The 18,190-nt window shown below is 38.6% G+C and overlaps 1 protein-coding gene across 1 annotated transcript; it reads right to left on the bottom strand.

Annotated features, from left to right (window-relative positions):
* Positions 1-704: 704 nt before the first annotated feature.
* On the bottom strand, positions 705-17,629 carry LGSN (lengsin, lens protein with glutamine synthetase domain; the record flags this gene model as incomplete). Its single annotated transcript, XM_082481795.1, has 3 exons — positions 705-1,904; positions 4,001-4,179; positions 16,558-17,629. 3 exons carry the CDS (start codon positions 17,627-17,629, stop codon positions 705-707), a joined length of 2,451 nt encoding a protein of 816 aa, XP_082337921.1.
* Positions 17,630-18,190: the final 561 nt, after the last annotated feature.

The following is an 18,190-nucleotide window of genomic DNA, read 5'->3' as shown; positions in this document are numbered from 1 at the left end:
CCTGACGCTCCTGGCTTTCTATCAATCATTAGCCCTTCAAGCCACTGTTCAATTTCTTTTAGTGTCTTTATCCACTATAAATCTTGCAAACTTCATTCAGCAACAGAAGTCCTGATGTATAGGTTATTTCACACCCACACGCCCCTCCTGTCTTTTTATTTATGTCCGTTAAGATACTGATTCCTGCCTCTCATGTTCTAGACCCTCAGTCCTTTGCTTCTCTCTCTACAATGTTCATCATTCCAGCCTAAGTTTTAAATCAAAGTCAGATTCTTCTAGTATAGCTACTGAATAAGCTGGGAGAAATCCCCTAACCATGCTGAATAAGAAATTCCCCTCTTCCTTCAGTTATCCTGCACCTCACCCCCATTATTCCTATTTTTCTCCACATTAGATAGTCCTATTACAGTTGTACAGTTGCTCTTCTCCATTTGACCTTCTCTTTTCTTCTTTTCACCAGCAGGTCTATTCACTTAAATTGAAAAAAATACTGTTTTTTAAAAGTCTGTTAATGTTCTTTCATGAGTATCAGCTTTTCACTCTCCTGAATGTACACAGACAATAAAATGCAATCACCATGTACTATACAAAGGAAAAAAAATCTCAAAGCATTAAAACCATTTTTAAATATGTTTACTAATTTCGAGATACTTCGCCATTCAATGTATGCATTTACACAGCATCACTAAAGAAAACTGCTCCTTCTAAATAAAATATCCCAGGCATTTATTCCTTTCACTATCCATTTCTTCAGTTTCTAACTCATAATGTTTCATGGCAACAAAGTATCGGATAAAAGTTTCACCTAATGCTTCCTTAATGCACGAATCTTTCTCGAGTGCAACAAGAGCATCTTCTAGTTTCAGAGGGACTGACGAATGTTTCAGATCAGCGGTGTGATTTTCTTCTTGGAGCATATCATCGTACCTAAGTCCTCTCTTTACGCCATCTAGACCTGCAGCAATAGTAGCAGCAAGCACCAGGTAGGGGTTTGCTGTAGCAGAACTTAATTTATTCTCTATGCGAGTGCCTTTTCCACCATGACATTTGACATTAAAGGCACAGCTGTTATCATTATATGCCCATTTTGCATTTACAGTCTCTTTTGATTCTTTACTGTATTTAGAATATGGCTTACGGCAGCTGGTGGTAGGAGCCATCAAGCAGCTGATAGCTGCTGTGTGCGCCAAGAGACCCGATAGCCAATTTTTTCCAATATCTGAGAGCTCCTCAACTCCGTAACCAGCAGAAAACAAATTCTTCTGGCCATTCAAATCCCACAGACTATGTGACAGGGCCCCTGAATTGTAGAATCCTGATTCTGAGAAAAAGCTAGCCACATAGTTATACTTCTTAGCCACCTCTTTAATGCCTGTTCTAAACGTAAAGGCACTGTCAGCAGCATCTATGCCAAAAACGGGATGAAAAGTGATCTCCATTTGCCCAGGCCCACTGGAAGAAGAAAAGCTTTCAATGTTGGCACCAGCATAATACATTCCTTCAATGAGCTCCTGAATGAAAGTCTGGTCATGGTTATTTAGTATCGTGGCTGCAGGAAAGGATATTGTCTTTGAATTTACAATCTCAGTAATGCCATAAATACAAAATTCATAAGTGAAGGCAGACTGCAGAGAAAAGCCATTGTCCTGAAGCTGGCTCAGCTGTTTCTTGGCAATGTGCCTTGGTGAGGTCATTAGCGGGTTGCCCAGCACGGTGAAGGAATCACATATCACTCTCGCAGTCTGCTCAGTCCAGGGCAGAATTCGAAACGTTGATAAATCGGGGTTCAGGATTATGTCACAATTAAAATTGGTTGCATTTATGTAATCTAATTCATTATCTCTAGGATTCAGGGTCAGCTCAAGATAACTTCTGGGCATGGAAACACCATGAATTGCTTTTTCCTAAACACAGAGCAGAATGACAGATTACCAAACGAGAAAAGAACTCAACAGTATTTTTATGTATGTAAAATATATAAAACTCAGAATCTCGGTAAGAACAATAGTCTTTTTCCTAAAAGAACACTAAAATGGAGTAATCTCTAAAGTGGAGGGCAACAGCCAGTTACTGTGTCATTATGAAGCAACACAAACAAGATTGGTATGAAAGCCCTGGTATCACATATCCCAAGTAACATTTTTTATTTTTCTGTAAAGAACTAAAGAAGTGTTCAACACCTATTTTCTATGGCCTTTATACAACTACAGGCATCACCAGTTAGGTGGAAATTTTCAAGCCAAACACCTATCTATAGCTACTTTATTAGGTTTCCATATCCTCTGAGCCTTTCTTTCACGTAGATCCAAATGACCACACAAGACTTAATGCAATACACATTCAAACTGTAACTTCTCTTTAAATACCGTAACACGTACCTCACCATATTTCAGATGCAAAGTTCAACTGAAAATTCTCACTTTCTGGACTTCATAAGTTTGAGGGGGAAAAAATGAATCATCTGCCTTCAAAGAAGCATCTTTACAACTTACCTTACATTCAAGCCTTTAGCTGATGAAAACAGCAATTATGCCAAGTTCTACCAAGTGAAATTTGGCTCACATTTACATCTTACCTTTATTCTTCTAAGGGAAAGGATTATCATCTGACTGAGCAGAGGAGGCAGAATAAACCTAGAAAGGGTCAAGCTCAGAGCTGAAAAAAACCAAAACTTTGTCTATCCAGCTAGAAAATTGTCGAAATACTTCAAACCACATACAGTGGCTTCTCTTGAAATAAATAAATAAGTAAAGTCTGTTTTCTCTTAGGTGGGAGGCAGTCCAGTGGTAGCAATTCTCCCTATGCAACATTCATAACCAAAGCTGCATGGGATGGTGAATACTGCTTCAAGGTGTCTAAGCTGTCAGGTCAACAGTGAAAAAGTGTGGAAGGTAATTACCCTGTAGGACTACCTCTCCCTCCTCCAGCTCCCTACCCAAAAAGATGGGGAAAAAAAGGAAATTACTCTCACTCGTTCTGTGTATACGTGTGCGGGTATGCACGTGCACATTTTTCCCGTGTCCAGAAATTTAGACTGCCTTGCAAAGCTACAATTTGTTCAGACGGTAGATAAGGTAAACACGAAAGCCGACTTTGAACAAGCTGAACTAGACATTCACAGTTTGGCATCACATGTGAAAGAGAAGTTGCAATTAACCTACCACCCTCACAAGAATTAAAATGACTGAGAGAAAGTTTATTTTGATAAAATCCAAATGACATTGGAGAGAGAAAATCATATCTAGATGAAACATTTGCAGTTTACCAATATCTAAAAGGGAAATAACAAAAACATGGCTTAGGCTTCAGAAGGAACTTGAAACAGAAGTGCTCTACATCTTCTCATGTTCACATCTTTTTTTGTTATCACTCAGTAAAGCTTAAAATATTCATAGTGATATGTGAGTGAAAGTACAATGTAGTTATGCGCATGAAGTATCAGAGGAGCAATATACTGAAAAGGCTGATCGCTCAAGGATACACACAGAGAGGATTGCTTCCTGATTTGGTTCTTATTTCCTGAATCGTCAATATGGCTATGGCTAATAGTGCTATTAAATCATCACGGAACCCAGTGATATGTCCTTATGTGATTGGTGACTATAAAATTTCTCATAGTCAAAATTATTTTCATTCAGTCATTTTCTTTCATTCAGTGTTGACTCCTTTCTTTTTGCAATTTACTGATGTTCAGTAAAACAAAATCTTTATAATCCATTGAACCTGAAAAGATAATTCTGAGGAAAGAGATTATTAGAAGTTCAAAGAGCTGAAATTACTAGCCTTATTTAATTAGATTACTACTGGGGGGAGCAGAGGAATGGATGATTGCAGTGATGAAAAACAGTCCAGATCCTTTGGGAACATTAACAAGGGGAGGGAACAGATAATTTTTTCCAAGTTTGAGTTTCTGCCTGCACTATGAAAAAAAAATAAAGTATAAATTAAGGACAGGGCCATGAAAACACATAAAGGTACAGCTAGAAACCAAAAAACTTACGTGAAAAAAGCGAGAAGGAACATTCTTTGATCTTGACACACCATGGAGATCTATTGATTCAAATCTGACAAACTGTACGTTGTCCCTGGCCATCTGCTGCTTAATAAATTCAATATGAGAGAACAGGTGAAGGAGAGTTGGATTTTCAAGGCCGTTTACATCAGGCTCTCTGCTGGACGCTATAAGTGAAGAGGAATGTTCATGTCAAACAAAATAACGAATGCTGGAATACAGGCCATTCTCCTAAAAAGTGCAATAGCGGGAACTGGCGGTATGGAATGTAAAAACAAAACCAAGAAAAATATACGGATCACAAAACATTTTTGTAAACAAACACACCTTTTTTCTCCTGGGGACCTGTATAAAATCCCTTATTTTTTTGGAATGGTCTATAACTTAAATGTTTTTTCATGTTGGTAAGATAACACAGGGGAACCCCCTAGTAAAGCCAGGAGTTTCTCAGGGATACCTCAGCTGTTTTGTTGGGTGTTTATAGGAACACAAATAGCAGGAGGATGCCTATTTCCCACTGAAAGCTGATTGAATTCGGATGCTATGTTTCTTCAATGCCTTTGAAAAGTGCATGGATACAGAAACATGACAAAAAGGGCACTTGTCTTCTACTAAACCTTTCTCGACCTCCTGAGGAGGACTGCAGTCTTCACCACCAGAGGCAGCAGACTTCTTTTAAAACAAGTTTATGCATTTATGCATTTGTCGTCATGGAGCCGTCTTTTTAACAGCAGCTGTAGAACTGTATCAATTTCTTGACATGAAAGCAGTAATACCTGAGCATAACTTCTGTAATGGAGCAGAGAACTGAGCACAGTAACTTCCTTTCACAAGCCCCTCGATCTCTCAGCCTGCTTTTCTTCTGAGTATTATCCTGGTTTCAGCTGGGATAGAGTTAATTTTTTTCCTAGTAGCTGCTGTGTTTTGGATCAGTATGAGAATAATGTCGATTACACATATTGTTTTATTTGTTGCTAGGTAATGTTTATATCAAGTCCAGGACTTCTTCAGCTTCACATAGAAGCTGACAGGGAACATAGACAGGACGAGGTGGCCAAAGGGATGTTCCATACCATCGATGTCATGCTCAGTATATAAACGGAGGTTGGCTGAGGGGGCATGAATCTGCAATCACTGCTCAGGACTGGCCGGGCAATAGATCATCAGGTGGTGAGGGCAATTGTATTGCATCACTTATTTTTATTTTTATTATTATTATTATTATTATTATTATTATTACTACTACTACTACTACTATTATTATTTTCTCTTCTGTTACTGTTCTATTAAACTGTCTTTATTTCAACCCACAAGGGTTTTTTTTGTTTTTTTTCTCCCTCTTCTCCCTACCCTACAGGGGGGCAGGAAGTGAGTGAACAGCTGCCAGGTCCTAGTTACCAGCTGGGGTTAAATCAGGACCAGTATCTATGTATTGTTATTATTCAAGTTAAACTACATAAGGTATTAATTTCCATCCAGTACAATAAACTAACTAGACCAAGGGTAAAATTTGATATTACAATATGAAAAAAATGTGAAAAAATATTTATTTCTATATTTCTGGGAGGAAAGTCCTCTATTCTTCCTGAGGATATGATCAGAAAAACTTTTGCAGCTCTTTCAGATCCACAGTGGAAGATCACCAACAGCAACCATTCACCACCACCCTTCAAGTAGAAGTCAAAAGCTTCATGCCGAGGCACTACGAAGGTTGGTGGGAGCACTCCCAATCTCTCCAGTGCCAAACTCCCCAGTCTAGAGTAGATCTCTGTTAGCAGTAGCCATCAGGCCCAAACACATCTTTCTGACCTCTACTTTAGGGCAAGTAGGACTACCAGCTGCAAGGCTGTAAGGAGGTTCTCCAGCTAACCCAGCACAAGGCTGGCTGTTCCCTGAGAAGGCAGAAAACTCACCCACAGTCATAGACTTCTCAGAGCTTTTGGATATTACTGGAGCACCCTCCAGCTTCAGATGGCAAGGAGGTGACAAGGATACTTTAGGTCAGTAAAGAACTTAAGTAATAACAGTGCTCCCTGAAGAATGACAGGTGAAAACATAAGACAAAATTTTAAGTAAATATAAAAGTCTATCGGAAAACAGAGTGAAAATGGAAAAGGTGGAAGCAAGAAAAAATAAATTTTGTCACATCCACTTCTCCTCGTGACGTCTTTCCCTTTGGTCTGCTTCAGCTGTAAACTGCTTATGAAAATAGCATTTTTCCTCTCCCTTCTATAAACACTAAGGAACTATGTCCTTTAAAAGATGTACATCAAATAAGGAAGCCCTGTTTAAATATTTTGTGTAACACTCACTCTGTTACTGATGCTGCCAAAACACAATAGTGAGCAGAGAGGATACGTAAACTGGCCTTGTCTCGCACGTGTCCTCCAAGTAACAGTTATTTGAATACCACTTTAGTCATCTTGTAACGTTGTTCTACAACATAAATGTTTACTGACTTTAGCAGATTTGACCTTTTTATGAACCTGACCATCAATTAGAAGTTTATTAACAGCTAATAAACCGTGGCTATGTATTACATTAATAGAACCAAAAAGGTTCTGAAAATCTTCCTGCAGATCACAGCAAGTAGTGTTTTCCTCAGCTCCAGGGACAGAAGCCTGAGGTTTTTGCCCTTGGAAAAGCAGTGCTCAACCCCTTATTCTACACATGTTTAATTTCCTGCGCAAAGATGGTAGACGTTTCCTGTCAACCACCTGTCACACAGAAATTTTTCTGTCTCCATATTATTCAAAGCAAAGTTTGACTGGCAACCCTTGACATCAGAATATTTTCATCTTTTGATGTAAACTTTTCAAGTATTTCTTATAACGTCCTGAAATGTTGCCTGTTAAATTTGCATCTATGGAACAAACATTTTTCTGGTAAAAACATATAATTAATGAAAAAAAAACAACCTTAACTCTGACCCAAATAATTCTTTAAACCAGCGTTCCAAAGAGATATAAATTACATAAAATCTATATCTGTGAAAAACATGAAATGTGATATGTATTCATATTAATGATGTATGAATTCATTTAAAACTAAAGCTACAATTATACTTAATTTAAACGTCTACCAATGCCAGGTAATTTTCCAAATTTTATTTATATCTGTTGTCTTCAAGTTACAGTTATTCAAATAAATGCATAAATACATAATTAGATCATATGAAATAATATAAATTAACAGAAAATTCCTATAAAGTAATGTTTTTAAAGAACATTAAGCAAGCAAAAATTATTAACTTAAGAAGCGAGAATTTGTGTTCTCCAGTTGGACTTGTTATGAATAATGATAGCTCTTTTTAAATGATGAGACTAATTTTTATATATAGGTCTAGTATTAGTCTAAAATTAGGCTATATACCAGTCTAGACAGCCCGCTAGCCAAAAGACAGATACTTATTCATTTACAGTAGCCTTTATCCAAAATCTGTTAGAATCAATAGAAACACTCCCGCAGCTTTCATATACTTTTTAAAGGCAGTTCATCTTTTATGTCATTTGCAGATTATCCTTCCCATTGAAACAATAAGTTTCTGTAAATTGTATGATAGATAAAAAGCATCATCATAACTTAATATCTCTGACTGATTTTGGAACTATGAAACAGTAATTGTTTCTTAAATAATATTTAGTGGGTAACTACTGACAGTACTTGCTTTTCTCCAGCACCGGTCCCAAAATATATTTTCTTGGTAACCACTAAATAAATCACTGGCAAACTAAGTCCATGAAGCCAATGATGACTCAAGTTTGGAAAGGTATAGCAGGGAACTGACTACTCTTGTCTTTTCCCAGTTCATACAGTCATTATCCAGAGCATTAGTTATTGGAGATAAGGTAGCTAATAAATAGTAGACAGGTCTAGGTGATTTAGATACACCGTCTAAAAGTCTTACAGTCTTATGATGGAGGATTGTGTTCATGAGTATAACTGTTTCCCTAGCTCTCCGGGCCTCTAGAAATAATGACGTCTTTATTTTCATTTCAGAAAATCTACTTATGGAAACAGGTATGTGAATTTCACAAGATGCTCAGATTTTTGTTCAGATTTTCATTTTTAAAATGAAATATAAATCCAGACCGGCCATCTTTCTTAAATCAGAATGGAACGTACAGATCTTTAGATATGTGTATCGAATCAGTAGTACACAGAAAGCACTTAATGTTTGTTTTTCTATGGTTCTATCTGTATTTCCTGTTTAAGTTGCCACTGAGAAACCATTAGTATTACTCATGTTTCTTTTGTAATGATTACAAAATATCTACAAATATAAACAAGTTATTTTCACATATTTAAAAAAGATTAATAACACAAAACTAAAAATATCACCAAAAATATCTACAAATTATATTATTATTATTTCTAGCAGAAGAGTGGTGCCATTCTTAGATTATTAATATTGAAATCACTCAGATTGCCAAGGGCAGCTGACATCAGGCTAGGGCAAGCAGTTAACATCAGCTTTATTTTCTCAGCAGCAGAAAAGTGCTGTGACAGAAGAAAGTGCACACGTCCGAGATCAATCTGTCATTATCTGCTTGTTCAAAGCAACCCTTTCGCATGGTCCCTTATTAAATCACACCGCATCTAAAGCAAACAATTTCTCAGCTCTATAAGAGGTGACTGTGTCAAACTGATGAAATGAAAAGAATGTGCTACATGTTGCCAGGGGACTCGACAATGACAGGAACAGGCTGACCTAACAAATGTAGTAATATTGGAAACTCTTCACTGAGAAACACGACCACCTAGGTAACGTAAGGCAATAACAACAGACACTAGCAGGCAGACTCCAGATACAAATCATGGACTGGAGAAGACGACGTGTTTCCATCAATCCTCCTCCAGTTTCTTCCTACCACTCTGTCTCCAGCTGTGCCAGATGTGCTCCCTCCTGAAACGACACTGCGGCAGCCACGTGGCTGCTTCACACCCTCCTCCTGCCCCATGAGACAGGGTCTGGTCACGCTTGCATCCCACACAGTGTCTGTGGCACATCGTGGCCCCTGTTACTGTCTGAGAGTGGTAGAGAAATAAAAACCCTTGCAGGCGTAGGGATTGCTATGCCAGTCAAGGCAGCATTTCGTCACAGCCGAGATGTCTTTGGCACTGGCTATGAACAGGAAAGGCAAGGTGTTCTTTTCAAAATGTCTAAAGAGAACGGATTTTGCAGTTCCTCACTAAAAAGGTGGTCTTGTGGTTAGGAGTAGAAGGGTTAATATTCAAATTTGTCTTAATTCCTTCTTCATCCTTAGAAATCTAACACTGGGTGCTTCAAAGATCTATGTGAATATTGACCCCCTTTATAAAAATAGATAGCTTGTGCTGTTGTTATCCACTGGTGATAAGTCCCACAGGGTAATCACACACCTACATTCTTCTAATTCCTATGGAAATTCCTGTCAGGACTAATTTAAATACGTCTGCTCTTCCTTACAGGACTCCAGTTGGTACGTCTAAGAATGGGCTGTCTATTTGGTTTGTACAGAGAGCTACTTACAGTTCTCATGTTTGTCTTCAAACATTAACAACCTCTATTTCTCAAATCTCAGGTAACAACTTTCCCTACACTAGACATCATTCTTATTGCTGGTATGTAAAGCCTCTCTTCTACTCCCATCTGGTTTTTAACATGGTAAATAGAAAGGAGTACTGGGTTACATTTGAATAGTACTATTGATGTGAATAATGATCAGAAGCATTTTCAGTGGAAAACATTATGTAGTTTACATTTCTTTTTCATACAAAAGGTTTCACCAAAAATGTTTACTGATAGATCATTAAAGTATTTGATTTCTGCAGTCAAGTACATAAAAAAGCATTTCCTACCTTTTATTTTTGCTGCCCTACAAGACCTCTGACAGGGGGATAAATATTTAAGTATACCAGAAACTTATGACAGTATGGGAGACAGTAAAAATATTTCCCTGATATGTTTGATATTGATACTTTCAATGTTTTTTTCCATCCATTTCTTTGTCTCATGATATTCTGCTCCCTTTTTTAATCTTTACTGTGAAGCAGACTTTTGTACTGATATGTCCATGGAGAAGCTCATCTCTTTTTCGAGTTTTATAGCTAGAGACCAATGAACAGTTTCAATCATCCATGAATTGTCCTTTCCAAACTGTATGATAACAACATGACACAGCTTCTCAGAGGAGCTACATCATCAAGAATTGAATACAAAATAAGATTTTATTTCTCAATAGATGAAATATAAAATAAATTACTAATTTTATCTACCTTCCAGCAAGTTTTATAAAAATGGCTCTTCTGTATTGAATGAGAAAATTATCACAGTTTTATAGAAAAGTTAGAAAAGATTCCATTGTAGGCAAGAGGATTTGAAAACAAAATATGCATGTGTCTGAAAAAAAAATTAAGGTGTGTAATACCCACTGGAACTACCTATCTAATAATATGAAATATAATGGATCCGGAGTGTTACGTCTTTCTTAAAATTCAAACAGAAAATCTGGATTTGAGGAAGGAATCACTGAGCAAAGTTGCATGAACTGAAGGATGCAGTATTGCAAAGTAGGTAGCCCTTTCTGGTCGAAAAATATTTGTCCTAATTAAAAAAAAAAAGTCAAGTGAGAATGAGTGAGAGCGCCACACTAAAAGGGGAGCAAGGTTATTTAGAAGATTTTGCACGGTGTTGAAGGTAAGGACTAAACTCTTCTTGAATCCGTTGTAGAAGGAGAGGCGGCTGGCAGAGACATCAAGCAGAGAATGCATTCCACTTACATTAGGTGTAAACTAACTAAAGGTTTTGGCAACCTTTCACTATTACTAGAAAGAAAGTAGGCATCTCCAATGGGTGAGGATTACTGTTTGAATACACCTCTGTTTCACAGAGTCACAGGAGGGTTAGCTTGCTCCAGGCACGGAGGCAGATGAGTTGGATCTCATCCACAAGGGGACACAAATAGATCAGAAAGATAGGATGGAAGTGTCGTCTGAGCATTTTTGTTTCATACAGATTGAGGGGGGAAATGGAAAATCATAGAGCCGCAGAGCAGGAAGAGATTTCAGCTATTGGTATGGAAGATAGAAGACTTAACAGTTTTGGTTTGCTTTTACAAAAAATAGCTGCTCTTAGATCTTGTGAGGTAAAAATAACACAGCAAGTAATATATAGCTCAGTTCAGAGGGAAAAGGAAAGAAATAGGCAGAAAATATGATGGTTTGTTCAACAGAAAATAAGGTCAATCGAGAAGGTTTAGAAAGCAGCTGAGCTTCGACCCGCTATGTTCAAGTTGAGTTCAAAATGTAGAAAAAGAACTATTAGAAAAATTGTATTGAACTGCAGATAGGGCATGAGGAAGGAACAGTACAGCTTTGTTTTTTCACTTCAAGAGAGATGCAAGAACAGCACAGATTATGTAAAATACAAAGCAGAGAAGAGTAGCAAGTAAAAAACACAGTCCTAAGTAATCCCCAAAGTAAGACATGGTTATTTTGCAGGAGTCAGTGAATATGACCTGGAGCAGGAACTTACATACCTCTCCTGTGTCCACTTATACCTCCTGATTGTCCACTTACAGCTCCCGAAGAGTCTCCATTTCTGTTTCCCTGCCACTGACTAGGCATACCGAGCAGGTTCAGTGGAGGACAGACTTGCCTTTTCCAGGTGAGCACAGAGGACCATGAAACCACAAGGCGAGTTCAAATTTTGTTAAAACCGTGTGGGTAAAATTTTCATTTGAATGGAGCAAAAAGCCTAGGCTATTTGTTTTGTTAAAGTCTTCTTTTCATACTTGTGTCCCTAAACACTAGGTATCATCCCTTGTAACTGCCTTATTACCGAAAATAAGAGCTTTAAATAAGTTAAGGATGACAATATGAGGTTATTCATTGCAATAGAAAAGGGAGTTGCTTGTAGGACTGATGAACTCCACTGTTAAGTGTGAAATATAACCTGTCAGTAGCTGCTTGATATGCTTTTCTTTAAAACGACAATTTAACAAAGGAACTAAGTGTTTGGGGTCAGCACCCAGACAACATTTCATGTGATTCTTGGAGCATTCAAACCTTCTTTTTCTGTGCACTTGAAATTTCAACAGTCACTAGGTAGCTACTGACGCCTGCAGCTATAGTTAAGATGTATTTTCTTTCTTCAGAAGTTTCCTTCTCCCTCCTACAGTTCCTGATTCCGTGCTGGTTATATTTACATGGCCTCACTTGAAGTATACTCAAGAAGACGAGCCCTGTCGAAATTGACCTGCTCCTGGAGCTGCTCAGGTTTCTGGGGGCCCAGCTCTGCAGTCTGCACTCAAAAAAGATTTTAACAAACTTTTTTGTCCCCAGCTACAGACCAGAATGTACAAAGGGAATTTGAAGCCTCAGGTGACAGCCTGATTCCAGTATGTTGCCCACCTACAGCTGCCTGGAGTGCATAAGGTCCATAAGTGAGATTTCTCCTGAGCCTGTGTGGTGGCACCAGGCTCCACAACTCCCTCTGACCATATGTAGCGTGGGGTGGCTGCTGAAGCCACCTAGAGTCCCTGACTCTGGCAGCCGCCTGTGACAAAGAGAACCCCAACAGTGTGGTATATCATTGGGAATTTCACATTGCTCAGAGAAAGTTTTTTTCTTTAGTCACGTCTCTGGCTACCATAGTATAAATACTCTAATTTAGTAGTGTACAGAGCAGCACGTGATAAGATCTGAGTTCAATATACACTTATGGTATATGCTATTTATACTATACATATAGCACATGCATGCATTCGTGTGTGTGTATGTACATACTATGAAGTGTTATATCATGCTATATACACAAAATTTCATCTGAATTTTTACTGTTTGGAAGCCTCTCTCTTGGTCTCCCAAGAACGCAGGCCTGGAACAGCTTAAGAAGCACCTGATTATTAATGACTACATACCAATTTGCAGAAGTGCACATCATTATCATATTTAGATATTAATGCAAATAAAATTCATAAATTCATGTTAATACAGTCAGTATATTTGCTTAATTAGCTACATCACAGAATCACAGAATCATAGGGGCTGGAAGGGACCTCTGGAGGTCATCTAGCCCAACCCCCCTGCCAGAACAGGGTCACCTACAGCAAGTTGCACAGGACGGCGCCCAGGCAGGTTTTGAATGTCTCCAGTGTGGGAGACTCCACCACCCTCAAAGTAATGAGGTTCTTCCTCATGTTTAGATGGAACTTCCTATGTTCAAGTTTGTGCCCATTACCTCTTGTTCTATCACTGGGCACCACTGAAAAAAGATTGTTCCCATCCCCCTGGCACCCTCCCTTTAAGTATTTATAAGCATTGATAAGATCCCCCCTCAGTCTTCTCTTCTCCAGACTAGAAAGACCCAAGTCCCTCAGTCTTTCCTCATAAGAAAGATGCTCCAGTCCCCTAATCATATTTGTAGCCCTTTGCTGGACCCACTCCAGCAGCTCCCTCTCCTTCTTGAACCAGGGAGCCCAGAACTGGACACAATAGTCCAGATGCGGCCTCACCAGGGCAGAGTAGTGTGGGAGGATGACCTCCCTCGACCTGCTGGTCACACTCTTTTTGATGCACCCCAGGAGACCATTGGCCTTCTTGGCCGCCAGGACACATTGCTGGCTCATGGTCATCCTGTTGTCCACCAGGACTCCCAGGTCCCTTTCCACAGAGCTGCTTTCCAGGGGGTCAGCCCCTAACCTGTACCAATACATATCTTAGTTTCTATATTTCCATGGTAATGAATTAGATTAAAAGAGCTTTAGCTTCAGCTCCAGTTTCACTGACTGTCCAAGTAATATTTTTCTTATTGAACAAAATATCTTGCATGTCTGTCTCTTTTCTATTATTTTTTTCCATGTTCAAGCACTTCTTTTACAAAAGGCCTGACAAGCAATGCACAAAATGCACATGCAGTAATATTTCCACAGTTTCCAATCAGAATTTTGGAAAAAATATATGGATTTGTTAAGTTAGAGAGATGTTAACCATGTAACTAATGTGATGGTATTTCAATCCTCTGTATTACAGTGAATCACTAAATCTCAGCTACATGTCTTAGCCTTTCTACTGCTGACCTCTAGAGATTCTCCCTTAACTGTGTAGTTATAGAACAAATAAGTATATTCCTGCTTTGTCCATGGCATCCAAATGTGCATAGCACTTGACATAGTGCCTAAGTAAATACACTGGGCACTGTTTATGTAATAATCATGGATATATGTATAGTCATACAATTTCAATGCTCTCCACTTTGTATTCCATGTTAAAGAAACAAAAGCAGGAAGAGAACCATTTATTTCTTTAATTGTATTTTTTTAATTCAAATGTTTTGAAAAATTTTGGGTCGAGATTTGTGATTTGACCAAGTTCAAATATTTGAAAACTTGCAAAATACAAGAGGCTGTATTTCAGACCTACTCAGTTTTGAGATATGTTTAGAACTAAGACTTCTGCTCAGGCACTTCAGTAACTAAAATATTTAAGATAATGTTTTAGTCATAAAAGTAAAATATTTAGGCTTTTATCTTATCAATCTTAATAAATTTTCACTGACAGCAATGAAATACTGTTTATGCAAAGGCTCACTGATGACTACAGAATGTTATCTAAAACTTTCTCTTCAGTTGAGTTACTGAATGTATTAAATGAAACTTAAATTTCAAGCACATACATTTCTGATTAAGTAGAAACTATTTCTGTGCATTGCATTTACTAGTGGAAACACACACTGAATCCTACAGTTTGTTTGGTCAAAGCCAAATGGAATCCAAACCTCATGAGATTCCAAAACTTTTGGTTTCGGTTTTCTTTCTGATGAGACAAAAGTTTTCCCCCACCTCCCTTCACAGTTAGTTCTCATCTAAAATTCTCTCACAGGCATTGTTATCGCCAGTGATACAGAGTAGGATTAACCCCAGGTAGCTTTAGGCATTTCAGAGTTAGGCAAATAATCTAAACTAATCATCATGGGACTTCTTCCCCATTGAGTGAAAGAGATGCCCACCTCCAGAAGTCAGTTTCTCATGAACCCCTAATACCTCTTTGAAGACAAAACGCCTGTCTTTCTCTACTGACTAGGTAATAAACTTGGATTAGCCACTTCACTTTAAGTGGCTACAATCGTGTTGAAAACTCCCTGTGAAATCTACAATTACTCTCATCCGTTCCTTGTACCCTGTAAGTGGTGTTATGATAAAGAATAGTTATTCTTATATTTTCAAATATATTTGCTGGGTTTGAAGACAATGAGGAAACAGCAGTAATCTAAATCTGACCATGCATTATCTAGCCTTTCAGCAATGCAAAAGACAATGTAATCTGGAAAAGGAACAACATCAAGTGTAGACTGAGAAATAATCCTGTAACCTCTTTATTCTAATAGACATGAATAGAGAGCGGTTTGAGCACAAAATATCTTTTCAAGGCTTTATGTTTCTCATGGAGTGCCCTGAGTTAGCACTGATCATGTTCATAGATATCTTGCTGAGACTTGTTCAAACTGGGTAACGCAGTGTGTCTGCTGAGAAAACCTTCTGTAGCTAACAACATTTGATATTGTCTGTTCTCAGAGTATGTATAGCAATATTTCTACCTATCTGAAAGAAGACTTTAAAAGAAGCAAGATAACTTAATATTGTCGTACAAATTTAATTGCTACCATTACATTTTATTATGTAGTTAATAATGGACAAGGTGTTTTATCAATGAAGAGATCAGATTCATTTTTCTTGTATCAGTGAGGAAAGTCAGAGGGTAAGATACCTATCCTGAAAAGCTGATAATATGATTTGAGCCTCATGCTCCTGGAAATTTATTAATTTGATATCTATTCAACTGGCAAATTGTAGTTTGTGTGCTTCCCGGAATAGACACAAAACAATGAACTACTCAAGCCCATTACATTATCAAAGGTAATAGTAGCTTTCAGTTTGCTGATCTAGCTAGCCCAGAAAGTATAGCCTTTACAGTTTCAAAGAAACCACAGCCTATTAGTAGCAATTAATTTGCTCTGTAAACACTTCCAAAATGGACTTATTGAACAGCATGTAGATAGGTGGAAGTTCTCTGCCTCGTTTGTTTTTCTTCCCCTATAGTTTATATTAGATATTTTTGCATTTCAGTCCTCTCACAGGATGGACAATTGACAATATCATGCCTACATGGGAGCAATTTCCAATGCTGGAAATGTTAACAAAAAGGAAATTTTAAGAAGCCCAGACGCCATCAGAGCTTTGTGATGTCTATCAGACCTTTGGGAAATGTTGCCTGCGCTCAGTTTAAATGAGGAAATATTTCGGTTTTAGTGAAAAAGACATGACCACTCGTGCATGGCAGTTTTTGGCAGGCAGCTGAGCTTCATAAATGCCTTAAAAAAAAAAAAAAAAAAAGGCAGCATAGGTGTAGAGTACAACTTCTGATCCACCCCAATCATACAGAAACCACAGGTTCAATCCTCTCATGCGCCAGCTCTGACTAAATTTTGCAGCTTAACAAAACCCCACAAAACAACAGTAGCATTTTCTTTAACAGGACAGCGGGTGATGTTTAAGTATCCTTACCAGCGTGGCCTGTGCAGGAGTCAAACTGAATCTCAGGAGCCGTGTTTTCTGCATGTGTAGAAGCTGCCGGTAACCTCAGAATAAGTTGATCCACGTCGCTTCCCGACGGTTGTTGCTGATCAGACCCGGCAGAGCTGAGGACCAGGAGAGGTTTCCTCTGCTGCCCCACTCCCTCCTTGTGGAAGCTGCGGTACTTTCGATTCTCCTCTCCAAAATGGGAACTAAAAGTCTCAAAGGGTTGGCCCTGCTTGTCAGCTGCTTTCTCCCGGGGCTTCGAATTTTTCTGAGAAGAAGCGCCACCTGCCTTGCCTCTGTAATTGGGCCCATAATCAGGTGGAGGACCTTCACTCAGCAGGTTTTTCAACTCCTGCAAACTTCGTTTAGAAATGTCGGGTGCCCCGCTGAAGGGCTCTGCAGTGCCGCTTCCTTGTGTAGTTACAGCACTGCTCAGGGAGCCCGTCTTTGTCACATGAAACTTGACAGCTTTTTCTTCCGTCCCACCCCGTTCTTGCTCTGCCTTCTCACTGCCCTCTCCCCTGCGTGCTGCCCCTGCACACCCAGCTTTCCCTGAGCTCCTCACAGGTTGCACGCCCATGGGCTGCTCCGTTTTAGCTGGTGTACCTATTTCCTTGCGCATTTTTCCTATTGTTCTTTTCCCAGTGTCAGCATTTTCCTGGTTTTCTTGTGTTTCTCCAGACACGTCTTCTTTCACGTCGCTGCCGGTATGGGAAATGTCACGACTCCCTCTGTCCCTTTCTACTGAAGGAAAACTAGTCGGGTTTTGAAGAGACTGATCTGGTGGTGGTTCTGAGGAACTTGTGGTTCCTTGAAGGGGACAAGGATCTGGGATTTTTGAGGTGAGGAACAGCTCCATCTTCTCATTTTCTAAAGAAGGAACGTACTTTGTAGGACCTTTGACTCCCTTTTTCTTTCTGAAACCACATATATTGTTGCCATCAACTTCATCATTGTCATTTTCAGATGTGTTCTGTAACCAGCAATAAAATATACAACCAAATAACATGCATGAATGAAAACAAACATAGTAATGGAGTACTACCACCAGCTGCATTTACCTTGTAGCACTTCCATTACTCCTTGCTGATGAAGGTCTCTGTGGACACTTACTGATGCTCAAATTCCGCTATTTTGATTTTTAAAATTCTCACAGAATTCTTTTTTTTATGTTTTAGAACAAAAATGGTGAAAATTATTTCAAAATATAGTTTTTTATGCAGATTTAGTAGATTAAAATATAAGACATTGTACACCGTGTGACATCATTTGTCGAACATGTGCCCTTTCAAAGCATTTTTATTTATAAAGGAAATGTATTGCCCTGAAATACAGAACACTAGCAATCCCTATAAGCATGGGGACTGAAACCTGAAAATAAACAGCTTTTAAATTAATTTCAGGATTTGCTTTGGCCAAATAACTGAACTTCTAAGGCAGTGGTCAAAAGGACAAACCCGTATTTGGATGTGTAAACAGGAAAGAGCCAGAAGATGATGTTTACCTTTATATATGGCATTGATATGATTTATAATGAAATGCTGGGAGCAGATTTTAAAACAGATGTGGAGATGCAAAAAGGAGCTATGAAAATTGATCTGCTTGCATTATCCCAAAG

Source organism: Vanellus vanellus, assembly GCF_965231255.1.
Source record: "Vanellus vanellus genome assembly, chromosome: 3".
In the NCBI taxonomy this organism is placed as follows: domain Eukaryota; kingdom Metazoa; phylum Chordata; class Aves; order Charadriiformes; family Charadriidae; genus Vanellus; species Vanellus vanellus.
Note: the sequence above shows the minus strand (reverse complement) of the source record. Positions and strands in the feature narration are given on the sequence as shown.